The sequence below is a fragment of the Garra rufa genome, chromosome 11 (assembly GCF_049309525.1).
Source record: "Garra rufa chromosome 11, GarRuf1.0, whole genome shotgun sequence".
Lineage (NCBI taxonomy): Eukaryota > Metazoa > Chordata > Actinopteri > Cypriniformes > Cyprinidae > Garra > Garra rufa.
This window is the reverse complement of record NC_133371.1, coordinates 2,399,895-2,421,976: the sequence shown is the minus strand read 5'-3', so window position 1 is coordinate 2,421,976 and position 22,082 is coordinate 2,399,895. Positions and strand designations below refer to the sequence as shown.

The window sequence follows — 22,082 nt, the reverse complement described above, 5'->3', positions numbered from 1 at the left end:
TTAACATGCCAACTTACAAACCTGTTATTTCATGTCTCACAATCACCCCAGAACTATTAAAGATACAGTTCACCCAAACATTCACTGTCATGTTGTACCAAACCTGTATGACTTTCTTCATCTGTGGAATACAAGATCATTTGAAGAATGTCGGTAACCATTGACTTCCTTTGTATGAACAAAAATACACTTAGGCATTTCTTAAAATATCTTCTTTTATGTTCCACAAAAGAAGTTTGAAATAACATGAGGACAAAATCATGACTTTCCATTTTTGGGTAAACTTTGAAATTAAAAATCAATTTTTGATGAAACCCTTCAGCTTCATAGATGTTTCTCTTCAAAAGATCTGATAAATCTCTTTTGGAAATTCAGAAGAGTCTCTAACTGTGCTCATATCTGACGAGATGCTGTAACTGCAAGCAAACAGCTGATCTTAAACATGTCTCACCAGATTCATCCAATAACAAATTATCCGAACAGCTATCCATATTTATACTGCCCTCCAAAGGCAAAGTGCAGTAACTACGCGAACACTGAAACTGAGAAAAATGCCTTTAAAGTTTCACACTCTCGTTCCTCTGAATGTTTCTCTGAAACGGGACAAAATTAAACCAGGAGACTTTGCCACAAAACAAAACAGTTGTCACAAAGTCCATTTTAAGCCTTAACTCAATTTTGACCAAATGTGTAGTTACTGCGCTTTGCCTTTGGAGGGCAGTATATACTGGATGCTTTTCTAATGAATCTTTGGAAGGAACATCTGAGGCGAGCTTCATCCTTACTCTTAATGTGAAACACTACCTGAAAGTTTTTTAAACGCTTTAAGTATGTTCTTTTTTTTTTTTTTTCAGCCGTTTTTATGTTTAGCATTTAAATCTTCACTCAGCAGACAGGTCGTGTGAAATACACAACAGCTGGACCTTGCATATTACAACAGTGGACAGAATTTGCATGACTCATTTCTGCATTAAGCATATTTATATGCATAAGTGTGAGCTGTAAAGTGAGCCAGAGAATGTGCTGAATAGATTTAGGGGGGCATCCAGTGTTTATCACCTGGGATGAGAGAAACGACGCTGTTAATCTCACAGAAGCACCGCAGTCTGGTCTGCTCTTGAGTTTCAGAGTGTGACATCAGCATCTTTGAAGTCTTCTGGTAAAGTCACTATCAGAAAGTCAAATTTTTGCACAGGCTTTAAGAATGAGAGAGCCGGGATAACTGTAATGATTAATAGATGAAACATTAGTCATAACTTTATGCACTCTCCATATACTGAAAAAAAGGCTTTGAAACAATTTTCACTCTGAAATTGCTATTAAATGTCACAAATAATTGCAAAAAAGGTCAAGTGACATTGATTTAAGTGTAGAATTTTGAAATAGGACTGCGCTGCAAAAAAAAAAAAAAATGCTTTTCTTATTTAGATTTTTTGTCTTGTTTCCAGACAGAATATCTAAAAATTCTTAAATCAAGAAGGACAAGTAGAAATTAAATAACAAATTTTTTTTTTTTTTTTTTTTTTCAGAAAAACAAGTCAAAATTGTATTAAATATTATATAAAACAAGATTTTTTTTTTTACCCCATTGGCAGATTATTTTGTTTGTATTATGTTTCAAGCACTTAATTTTGACTTGTTTTTTTTTTCTGAAAATAAATTTTACTCATTTAGAAAATCATTTTTGATTTAAGAATTTTTATATATATTGTCTGGAAACGAGACAAAAAATCTAAGTAAAAAAAAAAATAAAAAATAAATTTGATTTACAAAATGACTTTTTTGTCATTTTAATAAGGAAACCTGCTTCTCTTTTAACACATTGTTTTGTGTAGCATAGCAGTTGTTAGAGATTTTTTTGTGTGTGCAAGTCTTTTGTTTGAGCAGTTATGTGAAAACAAACTGACGCAAAACATTGTGAAATCCCATTTTTGCACAGAGAAAGAGGATGAAATCACTCAAAAAAATACTCTTTTTAGATTTTTCTTGTTTACAGCCAAAATATCTAAAAAATTCTTAAATCAAGAATGATTTTCTAGACGTGAAATTTATTGTCTTGTTTTTACAAAAAACAAGTCAAAATTAAGTGACTTTTTGCTTAAAACAAGCAAAATAATCTGCCAATGGGGTAAGCCAGATAATCAAATTTTCTGGTTGAAATAAGATTTTTTTTCTTACCCCACTGTCTACCCCACTATTTTTCTTGTTCTAAGCAAAAAACGTACTTAATTTTGACTTGTTTTTTCTGAAAACACGAAATTAATTTTTACTCGTCTACAAAATCCTTCTTGATTTAAGAATTTTTAGATACTTTGGCTGGAAACGACAAAAAAATCTAAGAAAAGCATTTTTTGCAGTGTATTTGCATAACTTTATTTGGCTAAAAACATTTTAATGAGCAAATATGCTCTTCTTTTAACACATTGTCTTGTTGTTAGAGAGCTTTTTGTGTGTGCAAGTGTGAAGAAATGGATATGCTGTGTCTGTTGATGGAAACTTGTTATTTACATCTTGTTGTATTTATATCTTGTTCGGATTGCAGCTCTTGGCTTTCCTACAGGGTCTGTTCACATTCTATCACGAGGGTTACGAGCTGGCCCACGAATTCGAGCCCTACAAACAACAGCTACAGTTTAACCTGCAGAATGTAAGTACATCTCTTGTTAGTCATCCAGCTTCTCTTTCGCTTTTTCACTTACTGTAACCTCCTTTTGACCAAAAATGTGTTTTTACTTTTGAATAGATTCGTATAGCCACATGGCGTTTGGCCATATAAAAAGGTTTTGCGTCCATTTTGCCCTTTGTCTTTCATGCTGTAACCTGCTCTGTGTGTCTTTGATCAATATTGGCCTTTAATAAACCACTTCCTGCTGCTCGTCAGCATCTCTGTGGCTGGGTTCTGTGACCTGTGACCCTTTCATTGCATCACTGTCACTGTAAGCTCAAAGCTGATGTGGTGTCACAGAATTTCAGCTTGTTCTAAAGCACAAAAGACCTGTGCTGCAGTACTATGCAGCACTGCGGCATATACACATTAACGGTTTTTCACCACCGCAGGACAAGCACCTTTTAAAATCGTTGGTTGATAATTCACAGTAATGTATTTGGCTGTGATGTCAGTATTCTAGAATACAAAAGAAGGATATTTCTTTTGATTTCTTTCCAGCAAACTGTGAAACACAATTGGAATGCATGTAGTGTGTGCATGAATTAATGAATGAATATAGGATCATTCATGACTCGGTGTGTGCATTAAGTCAGGGATAAAGCATATCCAGCTGGTTGTTATTAAAAAATATACACGGATGGGGTGATCAGGACATGTCGTTTATTGCCTGAAGGGGTTTATTTTGCAGTAACAACCAGCTGGATGTACATTATCCAGCTTATTATGCAGCTGCTTGCCACATAAGTAAATAATTGGACAAGAAATATTGATTTGGGTTGAAATATTTCATTAGCTCATTTGTAAAGCTTCTGCAAAGTAAACAGTCCCTTTCAGCCAAAACGAACCACTTGACTTCTCATCAAATAAAATAATTAGTTTGACATGAAATATTGATTTTGAGTTCAAAATGTTTTAAAATCCATTGCAGTGAACAGAATCATTCTGGCAACTAGGAGAGCACTACAACAGTGCAATCTTCTGATTTCATTTTCAAAACAAGTATCTCATGACACAGTTGAATTTGAATGAAACGAGATTTAAAAAAAAAAAAAGTGCCAGCTTCAGATACCAGAGTGAGCTGTCTGTTATACAGCACTGGTATTGATGACAGTCATTATCAGGAAACATTAGACCTTCCCTTACGAAAAATAAATGTATTCAAGTGTGCTATTAGTATACTTCTTTCAAACTTTCAGTCTTTTTATGTACTTCTCAGAAATGTGCTTTATATACTTCTCAGAAATATATTTAAAATGGCATTTAAGTATACTTCACTTATACTTAGGAAAAAGTCTAAATATATTTGAGCTATACTTGTGCTCTGAGAATCTGTGTTTTCATTGTTAGACGCTAGGGCCGCTATTGCACATCTTCTCTACAGAATTTCCAAAAACACAAGGGAAGAAGAAACCGAAACAACGGATGCTTCCAAATGTAATCTAACACGGTCATCAGACATAAAACAGCATCAAAACCATAGATATGGAAAACTGTGAAACATTATGGAATAAGTTTTTGACCCATGAAGAAGTAATAATGACTGTCAAGCTTTGAGGTGTTGCTATTTACATTTTGATTAAAATAATTTGACTTTTTTTTTTTTCCCGCTTTTTGTTCAAAATGTTTTATTATAATTTTTTTTATGGAACTTACCCACATTCAAGTGTTTTAAAAAAAGAATGCATGAAACTAGAATCAAATATTTTTTTTTTTACAAGCAGATACCCCGTTTTGTATGTTCAGTTATTCATCTAAAAAATATATACAAATTAATACCTACGTAGGAACATACTTAAAGTATAATGTAAAGTTTACTTAAAGAAAACTTACAAGTATACTTGCAGTATACAACTATTAAACTAGTAGTTTACTGAAGTGTACTAAAAATGCATAAGAAAGTATTTAATTAGTACACTATCAGTATAGCTATAAGTTTAATATTAGAATACTTAAAGTACAAACTTAAAACGCTTAAAAGTATACTATTAGTACACATATATTGGTATACTTAAGTATACTTAATAAAATAAACTTAAAGTATACTTCTTTTTGGTAAGGGTTGTAATTGCGGAGAGTCATTTAATAAACACCTAGCTGTGGATTATCCCTCTTATACCATGTTACTTGCCAGCATGGAAAGCTGCATTGATGTTTGCAGTGCGAAATTTGAAACATGAACATTGTGACCTTGTTACTGAGAAATAAAATGTAGCTTTCCATTAGCAAAGCTGTTTTGTGTAAGAAAGTCAGAGGGTAGCTTCTGAATGTCTGATTGTGATTCGTCTCTTTGTTTAATTTTAAATTTAAAAAAAGTTGATTCACCTCATAGCTGTTTGGTTTTGGGCTATAACTTCTTAATGACGTCTTTTTGTTTGAAGAGAAATCACTTTTAGACCAACACAAGCTATAGCCATCTGTTTGAGGGAAATGCGTTCAGTCCCTAAAAGCATTGTCCTCTGTTAGATGGCAGCTGCATTACTCAAATATGATTTCAGGTCATTCTCGGGAAGAGGTATAATAAATGGCAAATGAAAAAGGTGATTTATTTTCTCTTAACTACCTAAAACCGCTGAATAGCAATGAGCTTTTGTTTTGAGGAGTATGCTAGAAGTTTTACAGAGTTACAGAGATGCCGTTCATTTGAAGACAATAACAAAAAAGTAGCCTACTAAAAATGATTGTGCTCTTACCATGGTTTTAGTAGTACTGTGGAATTCTGTAAACTATATTTGCCTAGGACTGTCAAAATGGCTCAAAAACTAAATTATCATTATATTAGAATTTAAAATGCATAAGCCAATTTCTTTCATTTAAAAACATGAGATGCAGTGGGATTGGAAAAAACACATTTTTCAACACAAATTTTGAGATAAGTTCAGCTTGCATTTATTTTTACATGGCTTTCTAGCTAAGCGTTTTTCATGTGCCAGACGCAAGTGCAACGGAGGTGGATGTCCCTCTTGAAAATTCACAAAATAATGCGTTCTGTGCAAGCGGCATCCTCCCGTACTCTCTATTGAAACAAACAAGGACTTAAACTGCAATTTATCGACTGGCCGCTAGAGAGTGGCTGCAAAAGGGAGTCAGTCCCACAGGCTCCTCATGTTAAAATGCCTGACTTTACAGCAGAAAAAAAAATGTTTACAGGCTGGTACAAAAAGTGGTTTTGGTCTGTATAGCTAATTTTGCTGTTATATTAAGCCTTAAAGTTCTTAAGCTATGTGGGCGTGGCTTCAGCAACCAGCTCCACCCACGTCCCGCCTCTTCAGCTTTGACATTAACAAGATGTTCTCCTTTCCGCCATATTTTTAATGAGCAACACTGCAGCACCACATCCAGCTTCAAATGGCTAATAAAAACATTATAATGCAACAACAATTACATCATCATCGCATCTGAGAAGGATGCCTCCCGAAAGCACACCTAGAATTTTTTATGTGGGCTTTTATTTTAAATTTGACAAACATTCAAAAAAATTATTTTTTTTCCCCCATTTCTCCATAATGATTAAAAAAATCTTCAGTGAAGAGTTAAATGGACCACTCACCCAAAAATAAAAATAGAAATCTGTCAAGTTGTTCCACACTGCAAAAAATGTTTGTCTTGTTTCCCGACAAAATTTTCTAGATGAGTAAAATTAAGTGCATTTTGGCTTGAAAGCAAAATAATCTGCCAATGGGGTAAAATAAATCTTGTTTTCTGTTTGAAATGAGATTTGTTTGCTTACCCCATTGGCGGATTTCTTTTTTTTTTTTTTTTGTTCTAAGCAACAACTGACTTTTTTCTGAAGACAAGAAAATATTTTTCACTCGTCTAGAAAATCCTTCTTGGTTTAAGAATTTTTAGATAATTTGGCTGGAAACAAGACAAAAAATCTAAGGAAAGCATTTTTGGAAGTGTGTATACTTTAGATGTCTATTACTATATACTTCTACTGTCTCATGTCTGGTTTTATGATATGATTCTAATGATCTCTGTATACATGTGTTTTATTTGTTGGATGAAGACAAGAAACAACTTTCTGAGCACCAAGCAGGAAGTAGAAAAGCTGATGAACAGAGTTCGTTCTGCAGATCAAGACCAGAAGCCCCCGGGCCACTGGACAATGGAGGGCTACCTCTTTGTCCAAGAGAAACGTGAGTGTTATACGGACAGGCTACAATCTTTCAGACACTAAGAATAAGCAAACAGAAGGACAGACCGTCTGTGGCCTTTCATACCAGACACATTATAAAAGTATGATGATAAGACGTCTTCATTTTTATCTTCCCTAAGCGACCTGACTCTGGTCTTATCCTCATTCTTTACCGTTCCTTCATACTGCAGAGGAAATGCCAAAATAAAATTGCTGTCCACTTTAGATTACATTCGATTAACATGATGTAAACAGACCTGGTCTAGGAAAGAATAACATTGCCCTCTGGTGGCTGGATATATAATACACATTTGATACAAAAATAAGAGCAATAGGTTTTAAAATCAAAACATATTAAATGAATTCAAATAAAAAAGTACTGTGTTGCAGGGCCTTTGGGATGCACCTGGACACGCCATTATTGTACATATGAAAAAGATGGCAAGATCTTTAGCATGTGCAACACAGAGGTGAAACCCACAGCTAAACAGGTACAAAAAATGCTCATGTTTTAGTGATCTGTAGAAACAGAGGTGCTGTTTGTATCAGGTCCTCACTGTCTGTCTGTCTGTCTGTCTCTCTCTCTCACTGTTCACAGAACAGTGTCATGTCAAATCCCTCAGAGAAGTTCAGACTAAAGTCCTGCATCAGGAGGAAGACTGACTCCATTGATAAGCGCTTCTGTTTTGATATAGAGGTGGTTGAAAGGTGGGTGTCTGCACTGACAACACAGCATAGGTGTTTTAAATCTTTAACACTTCCTGAGAAATATTTCACCCAAAAGTGGACATTTTGTCATCATTTATTCAGATGGCAAATGTTTTGGGTGAATTCGTTTCTCTCTTTAACATGTGCTATAGCTTCTGTTTCTCAAATATGAATTTGTCCTTCTTGTTTTAAGAGCCTGCATTTCTGTCTTCTGCATGCTTCTTTTATTTCACACTATATGTTCATCTTAACTGTATAATCTTCTTCCTTTACTTACATCAGCCTTCATGGCGCAGTCTTACGATATTAGGTGGCAAATATGTATGTAAGCATTTGTGCACACGTATTAGAATGTGCACGTTCTACTAACACTCTGTCAATCAGATCTGTGTGCAGCAAAGTAGCAAATGTAACTTCCTTTGTGTTCGTGTACTTTGCCGCCTAGCGTAAGGTTGCACTGTTGTTTTTTCTGACAGTTTACCTTGTACTGTATGTGCCCATTCCCCCTGTCCCTTCTCTGTGTTTATTTCAATCTAGAAATACCATCTATCGTGGATCTCTTTTCAGACCACTGCAATTTTTCTGTAAAGCCCGGTATGTGACCAGCCCAGAAGCATGTTGAAGCGCATGTGTGCTGCTTGTGATCTCATGCATTCGAAATCCCACGCTGATCAAAAGCTCATTTCTCACTCCGATGGTTTTAACGGATTGCATGTTGAAAATCCAACACATTCCCTCCACCTGTAATTGGTGGGCTAACAGTATGAATTGATTTAACTGGATGAGTGGTTTTTGATCTGGAAATCACGTTATCACTTGACATCAAAAACATCACAACATCTAATCAGCATTGTAGCTATTGGTACACCAGGTTAGACAAAGGCAAGACGGAGAGGAATCATCCAATGATAGAGTCAAAAGATTAGTTCACTTCCATAACAAAGATTTGCAGATAATGTACTCACCCCCTTGACATCCAAGATGTCCATGCCTTTCTTTCTTCAGTCGTAAATAATTGTGTTTTTTTGAGGGTAGATGTGCTCAGACCAGGACTTTTATCAAACATATGAAGTTTGATCCAGACTGAACATGGTTTGCTTGAGTTAGAGTAAGACATGACTGCTTCCAGCAGGTGGCACTATGATTATATCTGAATATTGCTCTGTAGGTGTCTTCAGGCCAGGACTCTTACCAAACATGTGAAGTTTGGTGCAGATCGGACACTGCATGTTTAAGTTAGTGTAAAACAAGTAGTTTCCTGTTGCCAACAGGGGCGCTAGGATTATGAGAGATTATTGGCCTTCAGATCATTTGCCAGAACTCTTATCGAACGTGTAAAGTTTGAGGCAGATCGAACACTTTATAACAACTTCCATGGCGAAACATCAAACTTTGTCAGGCCGCCACGGACACGCTCTTTAACGAAAATTCAAGATCTTCGCAATTTAACATCGCAAAGGCCTTTAGATTAGACTGACCAAATATAACGTTGAGATCATTAAATCTCTAGGAGGAGTTTGCTACAACATGCCACTTCCTGTTGCCAGCATAACTGAATATGGGCATGCAGGTGTCTTCAGATCAGGAGTGTTATCGCACATGTTAACTTTGGACATTGTATGCCTGAGTCATAACAACTTCCGGTTTCATGGCGAAACATCAAAAATCTGTCAGGCTGCCATGGACACTGCCTACAACGAAAACTCTAGATCTTCGCAATTTAATGTCACATGGGCCTTTAGATTAGACTGAACAAATGGCAATGGCAAAAATGACACAAAATTTTCTAAGAAAATTAAATATAACCGACTTCCTGTTGGGTTTCAGATTTTGCTCCAAGAGACTTTTTGTAGATATTGGTGTGTTACATGTGTGTACCGATTTACATGCATGTATGTGTAGCCAAAGACTATAGAATACCAAAGACATGTCACTCGTGTAGTTTTGAATGGGGAACAATGAAACGGTCATCATGGCCGCGAAGCTCCGCCTTCTTAGTGAAAGAGCCAATCGTTGATCAGTAAAGTCAGCGCGTCACTGCATCTGCCGTTAGAAGTCCCGGTTGCTATAGAAACAGCCGGCGCTTTAAGACGTGCGTTCAGTACTGCGCATGCGCACTGGCTCATCTAGCCAGAAAAATAAGCGTTTTTTTAACGCTATTAAAGCACAAGGAACTATATTTATGAGGCAGTTCTTGTTGGATTTCTTTGGAAATTTCAAATATGAAATTTAATCGTAAGTTTGGCGAACAGTTTGGGAGAATTTGATGTTTCCCCATTCAAAGAGATAGGAGCTGCACTTTGATGCTCGAGAGGCGTTTCAAAGATGGCCGCTGAGTGACATGACTTGTCTTAAAAGGACTTTGGTGTAGCTCAAAGCGCACTCCACTGCACGTGTATAGGTGGCGCTATCGAGCCGTTTTGCCACACCCACTTTTAAAACCCATATGTTACCCTGGACCACAAAACCAGTCTTAAGTCGCTGGGGTATATTTGTAGCAATAGCCAAAAATACATTGTATGGGTCAAAATTATTGATTTTTCTTTTATGCCAAAAATCATTAGGAAATTAAGTAAAGATCATGTTCCATTAAGATTTTTTGTAAAATTCCTACTATAAATATATCAAAATGTAATTTTTGATTAGTAATATGCATTGTTCAGAACTTAATTTGGAGAACTTTAAAGTCCCCCTGAAATCAAAATTTAGTGTGAATATATTAGCCTTAAGATTATCTATAAACTAGTGTGCTTTAAAACAACGACAAAATTCGTGTTTACAAGATATGGGCATTCAAAACTTACAGTCTCGTCACTTCCGCCAATATGAATCAACGATTTTGATGACATCACCGTGCACTTCAGCTTCTCATCAAACGTTCTGTCCAATCAAATGCTCTCTAGAGTCCGTATTGTCCCGCCCCCTCATATGTGCGATCGGCATGTATTAAACTACACAGCCTCAGCATGATTATGATCACTATTTTGTTTTAGCAAGAGTTTCATATTGAATCTGTGGGGTAATTTATTAGTCTGTGGCTGTCATAAGCTTACAAATGCGGCTTTACCGAGCTCAACGGCTCTGGCCCCAGCAGATATTAATGGAACGCTATTGGCTATTCAAAATAAGTGGGCGGGGCTGGGCGATATGTTTTTGTTTCAGTTAAAAGTACATCACCACATAGAATAACGCTGTGTGTTTCAAGGTACTTCAGTGGACCTTTAAAGGTGATTTTCTCAGTATTTAGATTTTTTTGCACCCTCAGATTCCAGATTTTCAAATAGATGTATCTCGGCCATGCTATTCTAACAAACCATATATCAATAGAAAGCTTATTTATTGAGCTTTCATGTGATGTATACATCTCAGTTTTGTAAAATTTAACCTTATGACTGGTTTCGTGGTCCAGGGTCACATATTAGATATAAATTTTTGCCAGTAATGAGTATACTTTTTTACCTCAAATGCTCATCTTGTTTAGCTCTTACTCTGTGTAATCCGGTCAGTACAGTTTAGAGCCCTTTTAAGCTGCATTTAAACTGCATTTTGGAAGTTCCAACTCGCGGGCACCATTGAAGTCCAATATTGGGAGAGAAATCCTGAAATGTTTTCCTCAAAAAACATAAGTTTTTTACGACTGAAGAAAGAAAGTCCTGAACATCTTGGATGACTATGGAGTGAGTACATTATCTGTAACTTTTTGTTCTGGAAGTGAACTAATCCTTTAAGACTGATTTGTAATTATTATATTTACATAATCAGTTTATGCAAAAAAACCTAGTGAGCTGCCTACTCAGAAAACATTTTAAGGCACCATTTAATGAAAAGACCCAAAAGGCATTTTTTTTTCTAAGATGCCACATTTTTGCATAGAACTTAGACAGCAAGTTTTCTTATATATATTATTTAATTTTTTTATTTTCTGTGTCATCCGAATCCCTCAGGTCTAAAAATGAATCCCTGTCTGCTTCATGTAGGGAATGCAATTTGTGTGACTTTCTGGATTTGCCGCCTACATAAATGTGTATTATTTAAATTAGTCACTGATGAAGTTTTATGACATTTTTTGACCTTCTTTTCATGTAGGATGATTATTTTAAAAAGCTGCAGCTTACGTAGACAGCAGACATCGTGACAGCTCACTATGTTTTAGAGCAAAGTTCGCTTTTATCGCTTTTATTTAATCTCAAAATGTTCCATTACTGGAAAACCTTTTGCAATAAGGTGCATTATAAACCGAGTTTGGACTGTAAATTCTAATTGAATGATCCAAATTCAAAGCCATTAAATTATATGATATACATTCTTCATTGTGTACACAAATTCCTCTCAGGAAAGAGTCCTACCATTACCTTTAAATTGCACTGCAGCGTGCTTGCCCTAACAAGCGGAATAATAATCAAAGCATAACTGAGCGTATAGCTCATTCATCCATGCACAGATATTAGTGACAGCTGGTGCACAGGCATGGCTGTATATGCAGCGAGCAGCGTGTTAATGGCTATGAGCTCGCGCTAACGTTCACCTTGCAGTTACGGTTAATTGAGATTCTGTCAAATCATGTGTGAAAATCCATGGGTAATATTTATGGGTGGATTAATTGAGCCTTGTGATTCTAAATGGTGTGAAACTTAGATATAGAATATGGTTAAATTGATGTTTATGCAATTTTTCCCTCAGGTATGTGGTGTTAGTGAGCTTGGGAAATTGAAAGGTTTTTAAGACATGACTTTTGATTTTAGCTCAGACATTATCCACAAAAACATATAATTTCAAACCTATTTGACTTTCGTTTTTCTAGAAAACGAAGGATGTTTTGAAGAATGTTCATGCTACTGTTTTTCATACAACAAGCTCTAAAAATTAGACAATACATATATAAAAGTTGCCAATATGACTCAAATATCATACACTTTAGTTTTATGTGAAAATTAAACAGTTTTTCACTAAATCTCGTTGTGCTACTGTTAATAGTGTAGTGTATTGTATGGAAAATAGCAGTTTGTACATTCTTTGTGTTCCATTTAAAGAGACAATTCTGTCATTAAATACTCGTAAGAGTTCGTAAGACCTTCGTTCATCTTCAGAACACAAATTAAGATATCTTTGATGAAATCCGAGAGCTTTCTGACCTTGCATGGAAAGGTCAGAAAGGCCTGGAAGGCTGACATGGAAGAGAAGAAACTGTTAAATAAAGTTGTTGTTTTTGTTTTCTTTGCACACAAAAAGTATTCTTGGACACACTTAAAAATAAAGGTGCTTCAAAAGTTTCTTCACAGCGATGCCAAAGAAAAACCATTTTTGGTTCCACAAAGAACCATTCAGTCAAAGATTCTTTAAAGAACCATCTCTTTCTTACCCTTTTTTTTAATCTGAAGAACCTTGTTTCACCACAAAGAACCTTCGTGAAACAGTAAGGTTCTTTATGGAACCATTTAAACAAAAATGGTTCTTCAATGGCATTGTGAAGCACCTTTATTTTCAAAGTGTAGCTTCATAACGGTTGAACCACATGTCACATGGACTATTTGATTAATGTTCTTACTACCTTTCTGGGCCCATGTCAGTTAGATTGCTGTCTATGGAGGGTCAGAAAGTCCTCGGATTTCATCAAAAAGATCTTAATTTGTGTTACGAAAATGAATGAAGGTTTTACGTGTTTGGAACGACATAAGGGTAAGTAATTAATGACTCAATCACTTTACAAAAGAAAGTCATATGGGTTGGGATTGGGTGGGGCTTAGTGTACCCAAAAAAAGAAAATGATGATGCAATACAGTGAGAAAAAAAAAATTATTTGATCCAGTGCTGATTTTGTACATTTGCCCACTGACAAAGAAATTATCAGTCTATAATTTTAATAGTAAGTTTATTTGAACAGTGAGAGACAGAATAACAACAACAAAAAAATCCCAAAAGATTTTTTTTTTTTTAAGTTATAAATTGATTTGCATTTTAATGTGTGAAATACGTATTTGACCCCTTCACAAAACATGACTTGGTATTTGGTGGCGAAACCCTTGTTGGCAATCACAGAGGTCAGACGTTTCTTGTAGTTGGCCACCAGGTTTGCACACATCTCAGGAGGGATTTTGTCCCACTCCTCTTTGCAGATCCTCTCCAAGTCATTAAGGTTTTGAGGCTGATGTTTGGCAACTCAAACCTTCAGCTCCTCCACAGGGTTTCTATGGGAGTAGGGTCACTCTGGAGACTGGCTAGGCCACTCCAGGACCTTAATGTGCTTCTTCTTGAGCCACTCCTTTGTTGCCTTGGCCGTGCGTTTTGGGTCATTGTCATGCTGGAATAACCATCCAAGATGCCCTTGCTGGCTTCAGTGCTCTGGCCCTGACGATGCATGGCCCTGTCCATCACCCCTTTGATGCGGTGCAGTTGTCCTGTCCCATTAGCAGAAAAACATCCCCAAAGCATAATGCTTCCACCTCCATGTTTGACGGTGGGGATGGTGTTCTTGGGGTCAGAGGCAGCATTCCTCCTCCTCCAAACACGGCGAGTTGAGTTGATGCCAAAGAGCTTGAATTTGGTCTCATCTGACCACAACACTTTCACCCAGTTCTCCTCTGAATCATTCAGTTGTTCTTTGGCAAACTTCAAACGGGCCTGTATATGTGCTTTCTTGAGCAGGGGGACCTTGGGGGTCTTGTAGCCCATTCCAGCCTTGTGTAGGTCTACAGTCTTGTCCCTGACAACCTTTGGACAACTTTTTGGCCTTGGCCATGATGGAGAGTTTGGAATCTGATTGATTGATTGCTTCTGTGGACAGGTGTCTTTTGTACAGGTAACAAGCTGAGATTAGGAGCAGTGTCTTTAAGAGAGGGCTCTTAATCTCAGCTTGTTACCTGTATAAAAGACTCCTGGGAGCTGGAAACCTTGTTGATTGATAGGGGATCAAATACTTACTTCACTCATTAAAATGCAAATCAATTTGTAACTTTTTTGAAATCTCAAAAAGATTTCGAATGAACCTACCGTTAAAATTATAGACTGATTGGGTGAATTGTATATAATGTGGCTATATTTTGTTTGGGTCTAAGTCCTGCTTCAGTTTCTCAGAAGCACATGCAAGCACTAGAACTATATTAGGTAGATGAGTAGGATATGTCTAGAACGTGTCAGACTTTAAAGTGCTGCATTGTCTTCAGGCATGGCATTATCACTCTACAAGCGCTGTCTGAGTCCAACAGGAGACTCTGGCTGGAAGCTATGGATGGCAAAGAGCCGGTGAGTCCTGAAGCAGATTTCTTACCTCATTTAATGCAATCTTGACATAGTTGTCATCATTTGCTTCTGTATTGATTCAAGCTTCAGAAGTTCCTCAAGCTCAGGTATTTTTGTAAAAATCGATATGCCATTTCATTGCTCGACAAGTAATTCTCGATTAACTTAATACAATGCATTTTTTTCTATCTTTCTTTCAGATCTACAACCTTCCTGCTATTCTGAGCAAGAAAGAGGAGAGTGAGTAGTCTCTAAGCGCTGCCACAGTATTCTTGTTTTATCGCATAAAGGCTTTATTTCTTTTTGAATATTTGACTTTATGTCTCTTCTTTTATTCACTCAGTCAGAGTGAGCTTAATGTTGGAGTCTGACCTCACATGCTCTCATCAGATTAACTGTGTTTAACAAACACTCATTCAGATAATGTGCTCTGTTTCCCTTCGCTACACCCTTTGTGCATCTCTGTTCTCTCATTCCCTTTTACAAGGTCGATAGCATTACACAGAGTACAACCGAAGTAAGCCGTATCCCCCTGAGTGTGACACAGGCTAAATCCATCTATTGAGCATGTTGTTTCTTTTCACCTGTCTTTTGTAGCATATTTAAATGAAGCTGGATTTAATTTTGTGAGGAAGTGTATTCAGCTGGTGGAGGTGAGAGGTGAGTTGTGTCTTTCCTGGAGTACTGGTTTCTTCTTACCTTATGTTCACCCATCCCTAATAGATATAGAATGTTTTTATGCACAAATATTATGAATTATAATGCAATGTGGCAAAAATATCATATCACTTTTTTTTTTCAGAAATATCACTTTTTTTCACAATTCTTTGACATGTTGGTTTTACTATTTTACAAGTTGTCTGGCAGATATTTAGGCCAAAGTGGGCAGTCATTATCTTTATTATTAAAAAAACAGAATCAAAGATAGGCTACATGTTACAAATACACATAACATACAAATGAAACAAATACTGCTTTAATTTTCATGTACAGTAGGTGTGTTTATCAGTAGCATTCAAGAAATTGAATTAATAAATATAAAAATAAAACACTATATAGTATACACTGTATACATAACTTATACATTGGCTTTTATTAAAGCAGCTGTATTAAAGTTCTTCAGTCAAGAGCAGTGAGTGATTTTTTTGGTACAATCACCCAAAAATGACAATTCTGTCATAATTTACTCACTCTCAAGGTTTTTTTTTTTTTTTTACATAAAACGTATTTTGAATAAAGTGGTTAACCAAACAGTTGCTGGTCCTAAGTTACTTCCATAGTATTTTTTCCCCCAATATCAAATAGATACTGTTATCCACATTCTTCTAAATATATTTTCTGTGTTCAGCACAAGAAAACAATTAATAGAGATTTGGGACAACATACGAGTGACTAGTGACTAAATTTTTAGGTGAACTGTCCCTTTAATGACAATCGGCAGCATGTTTAGTTCTGTCCTTTAAGAGCCAGTATTAGCAAATAGTGATTAGTAATCAGGCGCTGTTTGACAGGTTTTTAGCGCACGCTTCAGGTTTACGCGTTCGTGAAGCACGTGCCAGAACAGCGCACAGACGAAATAATGTTATTTTACTGGCAAGGCTTTGAAGCACATAGGAATATTATACTTTTGTGATTGCGAATACAAATAAACATTGGTGTATAAAGTACCTGAAAGCGATACTTAAGTAAAAGTACAGATATCTTACCAGAAAATTACTTATTACTTGAGTGAAAGTCTTAAAGTATGTGATATTTATTTTACTTAAGTACAAAAAGTATTTTTTTTTTTATCTTAAATGTACTTAAGTATTGAAAGTAAAAATACATTGCAAGTTTATATCACACATTTCTGAGAAAAAAAAGTCAGAATTGCGAGATACAAACTTGCATTTGTGAGGAAAAAAGTCATATTTGTAAGGAAAATTATTTCTCACAATTGTGAGTTTTTTCATAAATTTTTTGAGGAAAAAAAAGTCACAATTCTGACTTTATTTCTCACAATTGGAAGTTAATATCACCCAATTTTGAGAAAAAAAATCAAAATTGAGTTTTCATCTCACAATCAAGTCAAAATTGCAAGATACAAACTCGCATTTGCAAGAAAAAAAGCAATTCTGACTGTGATCCTGGCTACTATTTTGTAGTAAGTAACTAATATGCTTCGGGGAAAAGTTTCGGAGTAAAAGTATACATTTTAATTAGGAAATGTAGTGGAGTACCAAATATTGCCCTATCCTAACAAACCATACATCAATAGAAAGCTTATTTACTGAGCTTTCATATGATGTATACATCACAGTTTTGTAAAATTTAACCTTATGACTGGTTTTGTGGTCCAGGGTCACATTGTAATTGTAACATGTAGCCTATCTTTGTTCTTATTTTTTAATAACAAAGATAAAATAATGACAGATTTTTATGTTCGCCCACTTTGGCCTAAATATTTGTCATTCTTTTTATGTTATATTTTGTTATCCTGGGGTTTTGGCTTTAGAATAGGGACTGCTCAGACAACTTGTGAAGTAGTAAAACCAACATGACAAAGAATTGATACAATCGTGATATGATATTTTTGCCATATCACCCACCCCTATATGTATATTCTCTTCTCAGCAGGGCTCAACACTATGGGTTTGTACAGAGTTGGTGGAATAAACTCAAAGGTGCAGAAGCTCATGACCACAGTCTTCTGTAAGTCAGTTCACTCGACACAACTAATGCCAGCCTTGAGAACTAGACAAACAAATGTGTTTTTCAGAGCAGGGTAGTGAAAATCTATCCCTCTAAAGCAATCCCCTTTCGCAGAAACATTGTCAAATGAATTTATTTTACGTCACATCTGGTGGCGATTATAATGTTGTTCTGAAAGATCTCAACAAATGTCTGAAATTAACCCTAAATCAAGTTTACAGACCAGCTTAAACTATAAACACCATGAACCACAAATTGACAATTCTTATTTTATGTTGAATGTTGAGTTTATTATAATATATTCATCTTTCCCCTGGTCACAGTGTCTCAAACTATATATATAATATATAATAAAAGTGGCGATATAATGTATTGTTTAATATTTATTTGTAAAGAAAGGAAAATAAATAAGAGATATATTTTTAATTACGAAAAAGTTTTCTTGATTAGACATCTCAGGCATCTTTGCTCACCAGTGTTGGGGAAAGTTACTTTTAAAAGTAATGCATTACAATATTGAGTTACTTCCTAAAAAAGTTAACGTATTACGTTACTTGGTTACTTTTTATGGACAGTAATGCGTTACGTTACTTTTGCGTTACTTTTTAAATCTGGGCAGGGCTTGCTTGTTTGTTTTTAATATAAAAAGTTATTTTTGTCAAATGTAAAAGGCTTTTTACAGCAAAAGCCTCAGGCTTAGAGAAAAGTACATTCACGTCTGTACAGTAGACTGCAGAAGAAAAAATATTAACTCTTTAGCAATAAAGAAAGAAAGCAAATGTTAGATTATCTTGAGTAATTTTTGCTTATTAGTATGGATGAATTGGATCATCGAAGGTTTACAGCAAAGACATCGGTTAATAAAATGGGATTAAATACATACAGGATATTTGTATTATTTAACATATTTAATTATTGCAGGTTTGCGTTGAATTTCACTGTTTTTATTCATTTTGAGGAATACTGTATCTGTTATTTTAGTGAGTGAGATGAATTAATGCATGTTCACATTTATTCTAGAACTAAAGTAACATCTTATTCACAATTTCTCTCAACATGAGGACAGGAGAGCTTTTAATCAATAAATGGGGGAAAAAGTAACTGGTGTTACTGGTTTGAAAAAGTAACGTCAATTAAGAAGTAATGCATTACTAGTTACTTGGAAAAAAGTAATATTATTACATAACTTGCATTACTTGTAATGCGTTACCCCCAACAATGTTGCTAACATATGTTTCTGGTTTTCTCTTTTAGCACCCAAAGCAGCATCAGATATGGATTTGGACCCAGATACCTGGGACAACAAGACCATCACCAGCGGCCTCAAGAATTACCTCAGGTTAGTGTGATCCTCAGGTTCTGCTAGGTGCTACAGAATGATGTTATTACTCCTAATGGACATTCAAAATTACACTAAAATAGAGCGTTTCTCTGTTTAAGGGGAGACACTGCAGGCAAAAACAGTTTTTCATGGAGCTGTCAAGTTTGAGATTTTGGGCTTTGTGGTTTTTCATAGTGTTTTTTTTTTTTAGACTAGTGGAAAGAAAACATCCAAAAGACAGCTTTAAGTGTTTCTTTTATAGCATTTTATCTATTTGTGTCAATAGATTTCAATTACAATCCATATTTTTAAAGACCATGAGTTTTTTTCTCCTACACTGAGCCATAAATCTCCACTTCAGTAGCACTTACACACACCAAACTGTCTATATCCTGAAGGTTTTTACAGAGGGAATTGTTTATATATAATTTGCTTGATTTTATACAACATTTAATTCCTCCCAAAATGTAAAAAAAATATAACGTTTTCTGCCTGTATTTTCTTAATTATGGAGAGACAAAATAAGATACCCAAAAGTTCCTTCTGTAAAAACATTTGACTCGATTGACAAAAAAAAAATCAAAGAATTTTAAAACAACTTCATCCAGTGTTTAGATTCTTGTACTAGAAATGTATGCAAATTAGTGCATATTTCATTGAATAATACATCATTTGCATAAATGCATATATTAACATTAAAAAAACCTTGTAATACAAAAAATGTTTGCAATTATCAATGTAATCAATCAGCTGGGTTAGTAAGATGATAACTATTAGTAAAAAGCCGTTTTCACCTGCAGTGTCTCACCTTCAGAGATCTTAAAAATAACCTAAAGCACTTCTGCGAGAACTAATGGGGTGTAATTGTCATCTCTGTCCACTAGGTGTCTCTCTGAGCCTCTCATGACTTACAAGCTCCACTCAGACTTCCTCTTGGCTGTCAGTAAGTTGTAAAGCTTTCCAATTCAATGTTAACATTAGAGAAGCTGTATGTGCATATATTTGTGAGGAGTTTGTGTTGATGGTCTGTTTTCTTCCAGAATCTGATGATCAGAACTACAGAGTGTGTGCGGTTCATGCGCTGGTGCACAAACTACCTGACAAAAACAAAGAGATGCTGGAGATATTAATCAAACATCTACTCAAGTATGACTAAACGTGTAGTTTTTACTCTTGAAATGAAAATCTTTCTCTCTCTAAACTTCTTCTTAGTCTCAAGTAATATGTGTTGTGTTTTGAGTGCTGGTGTCTTCACAAGACTTAATAACTAGCTTAGCCAAGACCAAGACGAACTTGATCAATGGGCTTCAGCACCTAAAATGTAGTGGTGAACAGCATTGCCCACTAGATAGCACTAGGTTGTATTAACCAGCATTCCCAGTCTGGTCCAACATGTAAGTTGGTAAAAGCTGGTTTTGTGGGGTATTGAGTATTATTTGAAGTTTGATGTTGCTTTGAGGATTTGACTGACATGTGTTCCCGCAGTGTGTCCACTCACAGTGAGAGTAACATGATGACGATGTCCAATCTGGGAGTGATCTTTGGCCCTACGCTCATGCGCTCACAGGAAGAAACTGTTGCCGCAATGATGAACATCAAATTCCAAAATATCGTGGTAGAAATTCTCATTGAAAATTTTGAAAAGGCAAGTGAAATCAATAATTCACATCATTAAGAAATGATGCATTAATATCTGTGAATATTTTTTGTCTTGTTTCTAGACAAAATATCTAAAAATTCTTAAATCAAAGAGGATTTTGTAAACGAGTAAAAATTATTGTTTTGTTTTCATAAAAAGAAGTCAAAATTGAGTGAGTTTTTGCTTAGAACAAGCTAAACAATCTGCCAATGGGGTAAGAAATTAAATTTTATTTCAAACAGAAAACAAGATTATTTTTCCTACCCTATCGGCAGATTATTTTGCTTGTTTCAAGCAAAAAAACACTTAATTTTGACTTGTTTTTTATGAAAACAAGACCATTTTTACTTGTCTAGAAAACACTTCTTGATTTAAGATATTTTGGCTGGAAACAAGACAAAAAATCTAAGTAAGAAAAGCATTTTTTGCAGTGTAATTGATGTGACGCAAACCTTAATTATCAGCATCATTCTAATATGCTGATTTGCTACTCAAGAAATATTTCTGATCATTTCAACATTGAAATTTGTCATTTTTGTGGAAACCATGATACATTGTGGGATGATTTTGATAAATGGAAAGTTCAATAGAACATCATTCATTGGATTAAAAAAACAACAAGTATTTACTTTTACTTTTAATCAATTCAGTGCATTCTTGCTAAATAAAGGTATTATTGTTTTATTACATAAAGTGCATCCAGAAAGTGTTCACAGCGCTTCACTTTTTCCACATTTTATGTTATTCAGCCTTATTCCAAAATGGATTAAATTCATTATTTTCCTCACAATACCCTGTAATTACAACATGAAAGAAGTTTGTTTGAAATCTTTGCAAATTTATTTAAAAAAAAAAAAAAAATCACATGTTCTTAAGTATTCACAGCCTTCACACACTTTACTTTTGGGATGGTACTCTGCAGGTGATGAGCAGAGCTGGTTTCCTTCAAACATGATGCTTAGAATTGAGGTTTCTCAGAGTCTGTTTATATATATATATATATATATATATATATATATATATATATATATATATATATATATGTATATATATATATATATATATACAGGGTGCGATTTGTGAAAAAAAACAGAGGGGGGGATGCTTTTTAAACCAGAGAGGGGGATGCTTTTTTTTCTCTCTCCATAGGCAGAGGTTGACCAAACTGTTAGTGTAATCTGTTAACAACACGCATTATATACCGGTCTTTTTAGGCAAGAACCAATGTAATGTTTTTAATGCGACGAAAGCTGTATTATGTGATCACAATTTAATAAAAACATCGTAAGTTAGTCCTATTAAAAGTAATGATTTAATTTCAAACAACGAATACATTTTATAGGGAAGGTGAGCAAAGTATCAACGGAGCTTTTTGGAAAGTCCGAATCAGTAAACCACTGCGTCGCAAAAAGATTCACTGTTTCGAAGTGCTCCAATCGGATCGCAAATCATTTCATTCAGAACGTTCAACTTCAAAGCGCGTATGGCGAATCATTTGATTTAGTTCGGGACGTAGGAGCAGTTTCGCGGGACGTTATCCCTACGGTGGATAAAAATAATTCATGAGAAGCAAGGATGCATAGACCAGAGGCAAATTGCACCCTGAATATATATATATATATATATATATATATATATATATATATATATATATATATATATATTAGGGGTGGGCATAGATTAT

At 35.2% G+C, this 22,082-nt stretch overlaps 1 protein-coding gene and 1 long non-coding RNA gene across 2 annotated transcripts in view; one reads left to right on the top strand and one right to left on the bottom strand.

Moving 5' to 3' along the window:
* LOC141345190 (uncharacterized) overlaps positions 1-22,082 on the bottom strand; it is a 172,966-nt gene that overhangs the window by 142,697 nt on the left and 8,187 nt on the right. The window lies entirely within an intron of this gene.
* LOC141346148 (rho GTPase-activating protein 42-like) overlaps positions 1-22,082 on the top strand; it is a 62,587-nt gene that overhangs the window by 36,486 nt on the left and 4,019 nt on the right. Inside the window, exons 5-17 of the mRNA XM_073851062.1 lie at positions 2,543-2,647; positions 6,675-6,804; positions 7,194-7,294; positions 7,402-7,511; positions 8,049-8,105; positions 14,672-14,750; positions 14,948-14,987; positions 15,345-15,407; positions 17,361-17,438; positions 18,693-18,777; positions 19,644-19,702; positions 19,800-19,905; positions 20,245-20,404. Coding sequence (XP_073707163.1) covers positions 2,543-2,647; positions 6,675-6,804; positions 7,194-7,294; positions 7,402-7,511; positions 8,049-8,105; positions 14,672-14,750; positions 14,948-14,987; positions 15,345-15,407; positions 17,361-17,438; positions 18,693-18,777; positions 19,644-19,702; positions 19,800-19,905; positions 20,245-20,404 — 1,173 coding nt within the window. The remainder of the gene's footprint in view (positions 1-2,542; positions 2,648-6,674; positions 6,805-7,193; positions 7,295-7,401; positions 7,512-8,048; positions 8,106-14,671; positions 14,751-14,947; positions 14,988-15,344; positions 15,408-17,360; positions 17,439-18,692; positions 18,778-19,643; positions 19,703-19,799; positions 19,906-20,244; positions 20,405-22,082) is intronic.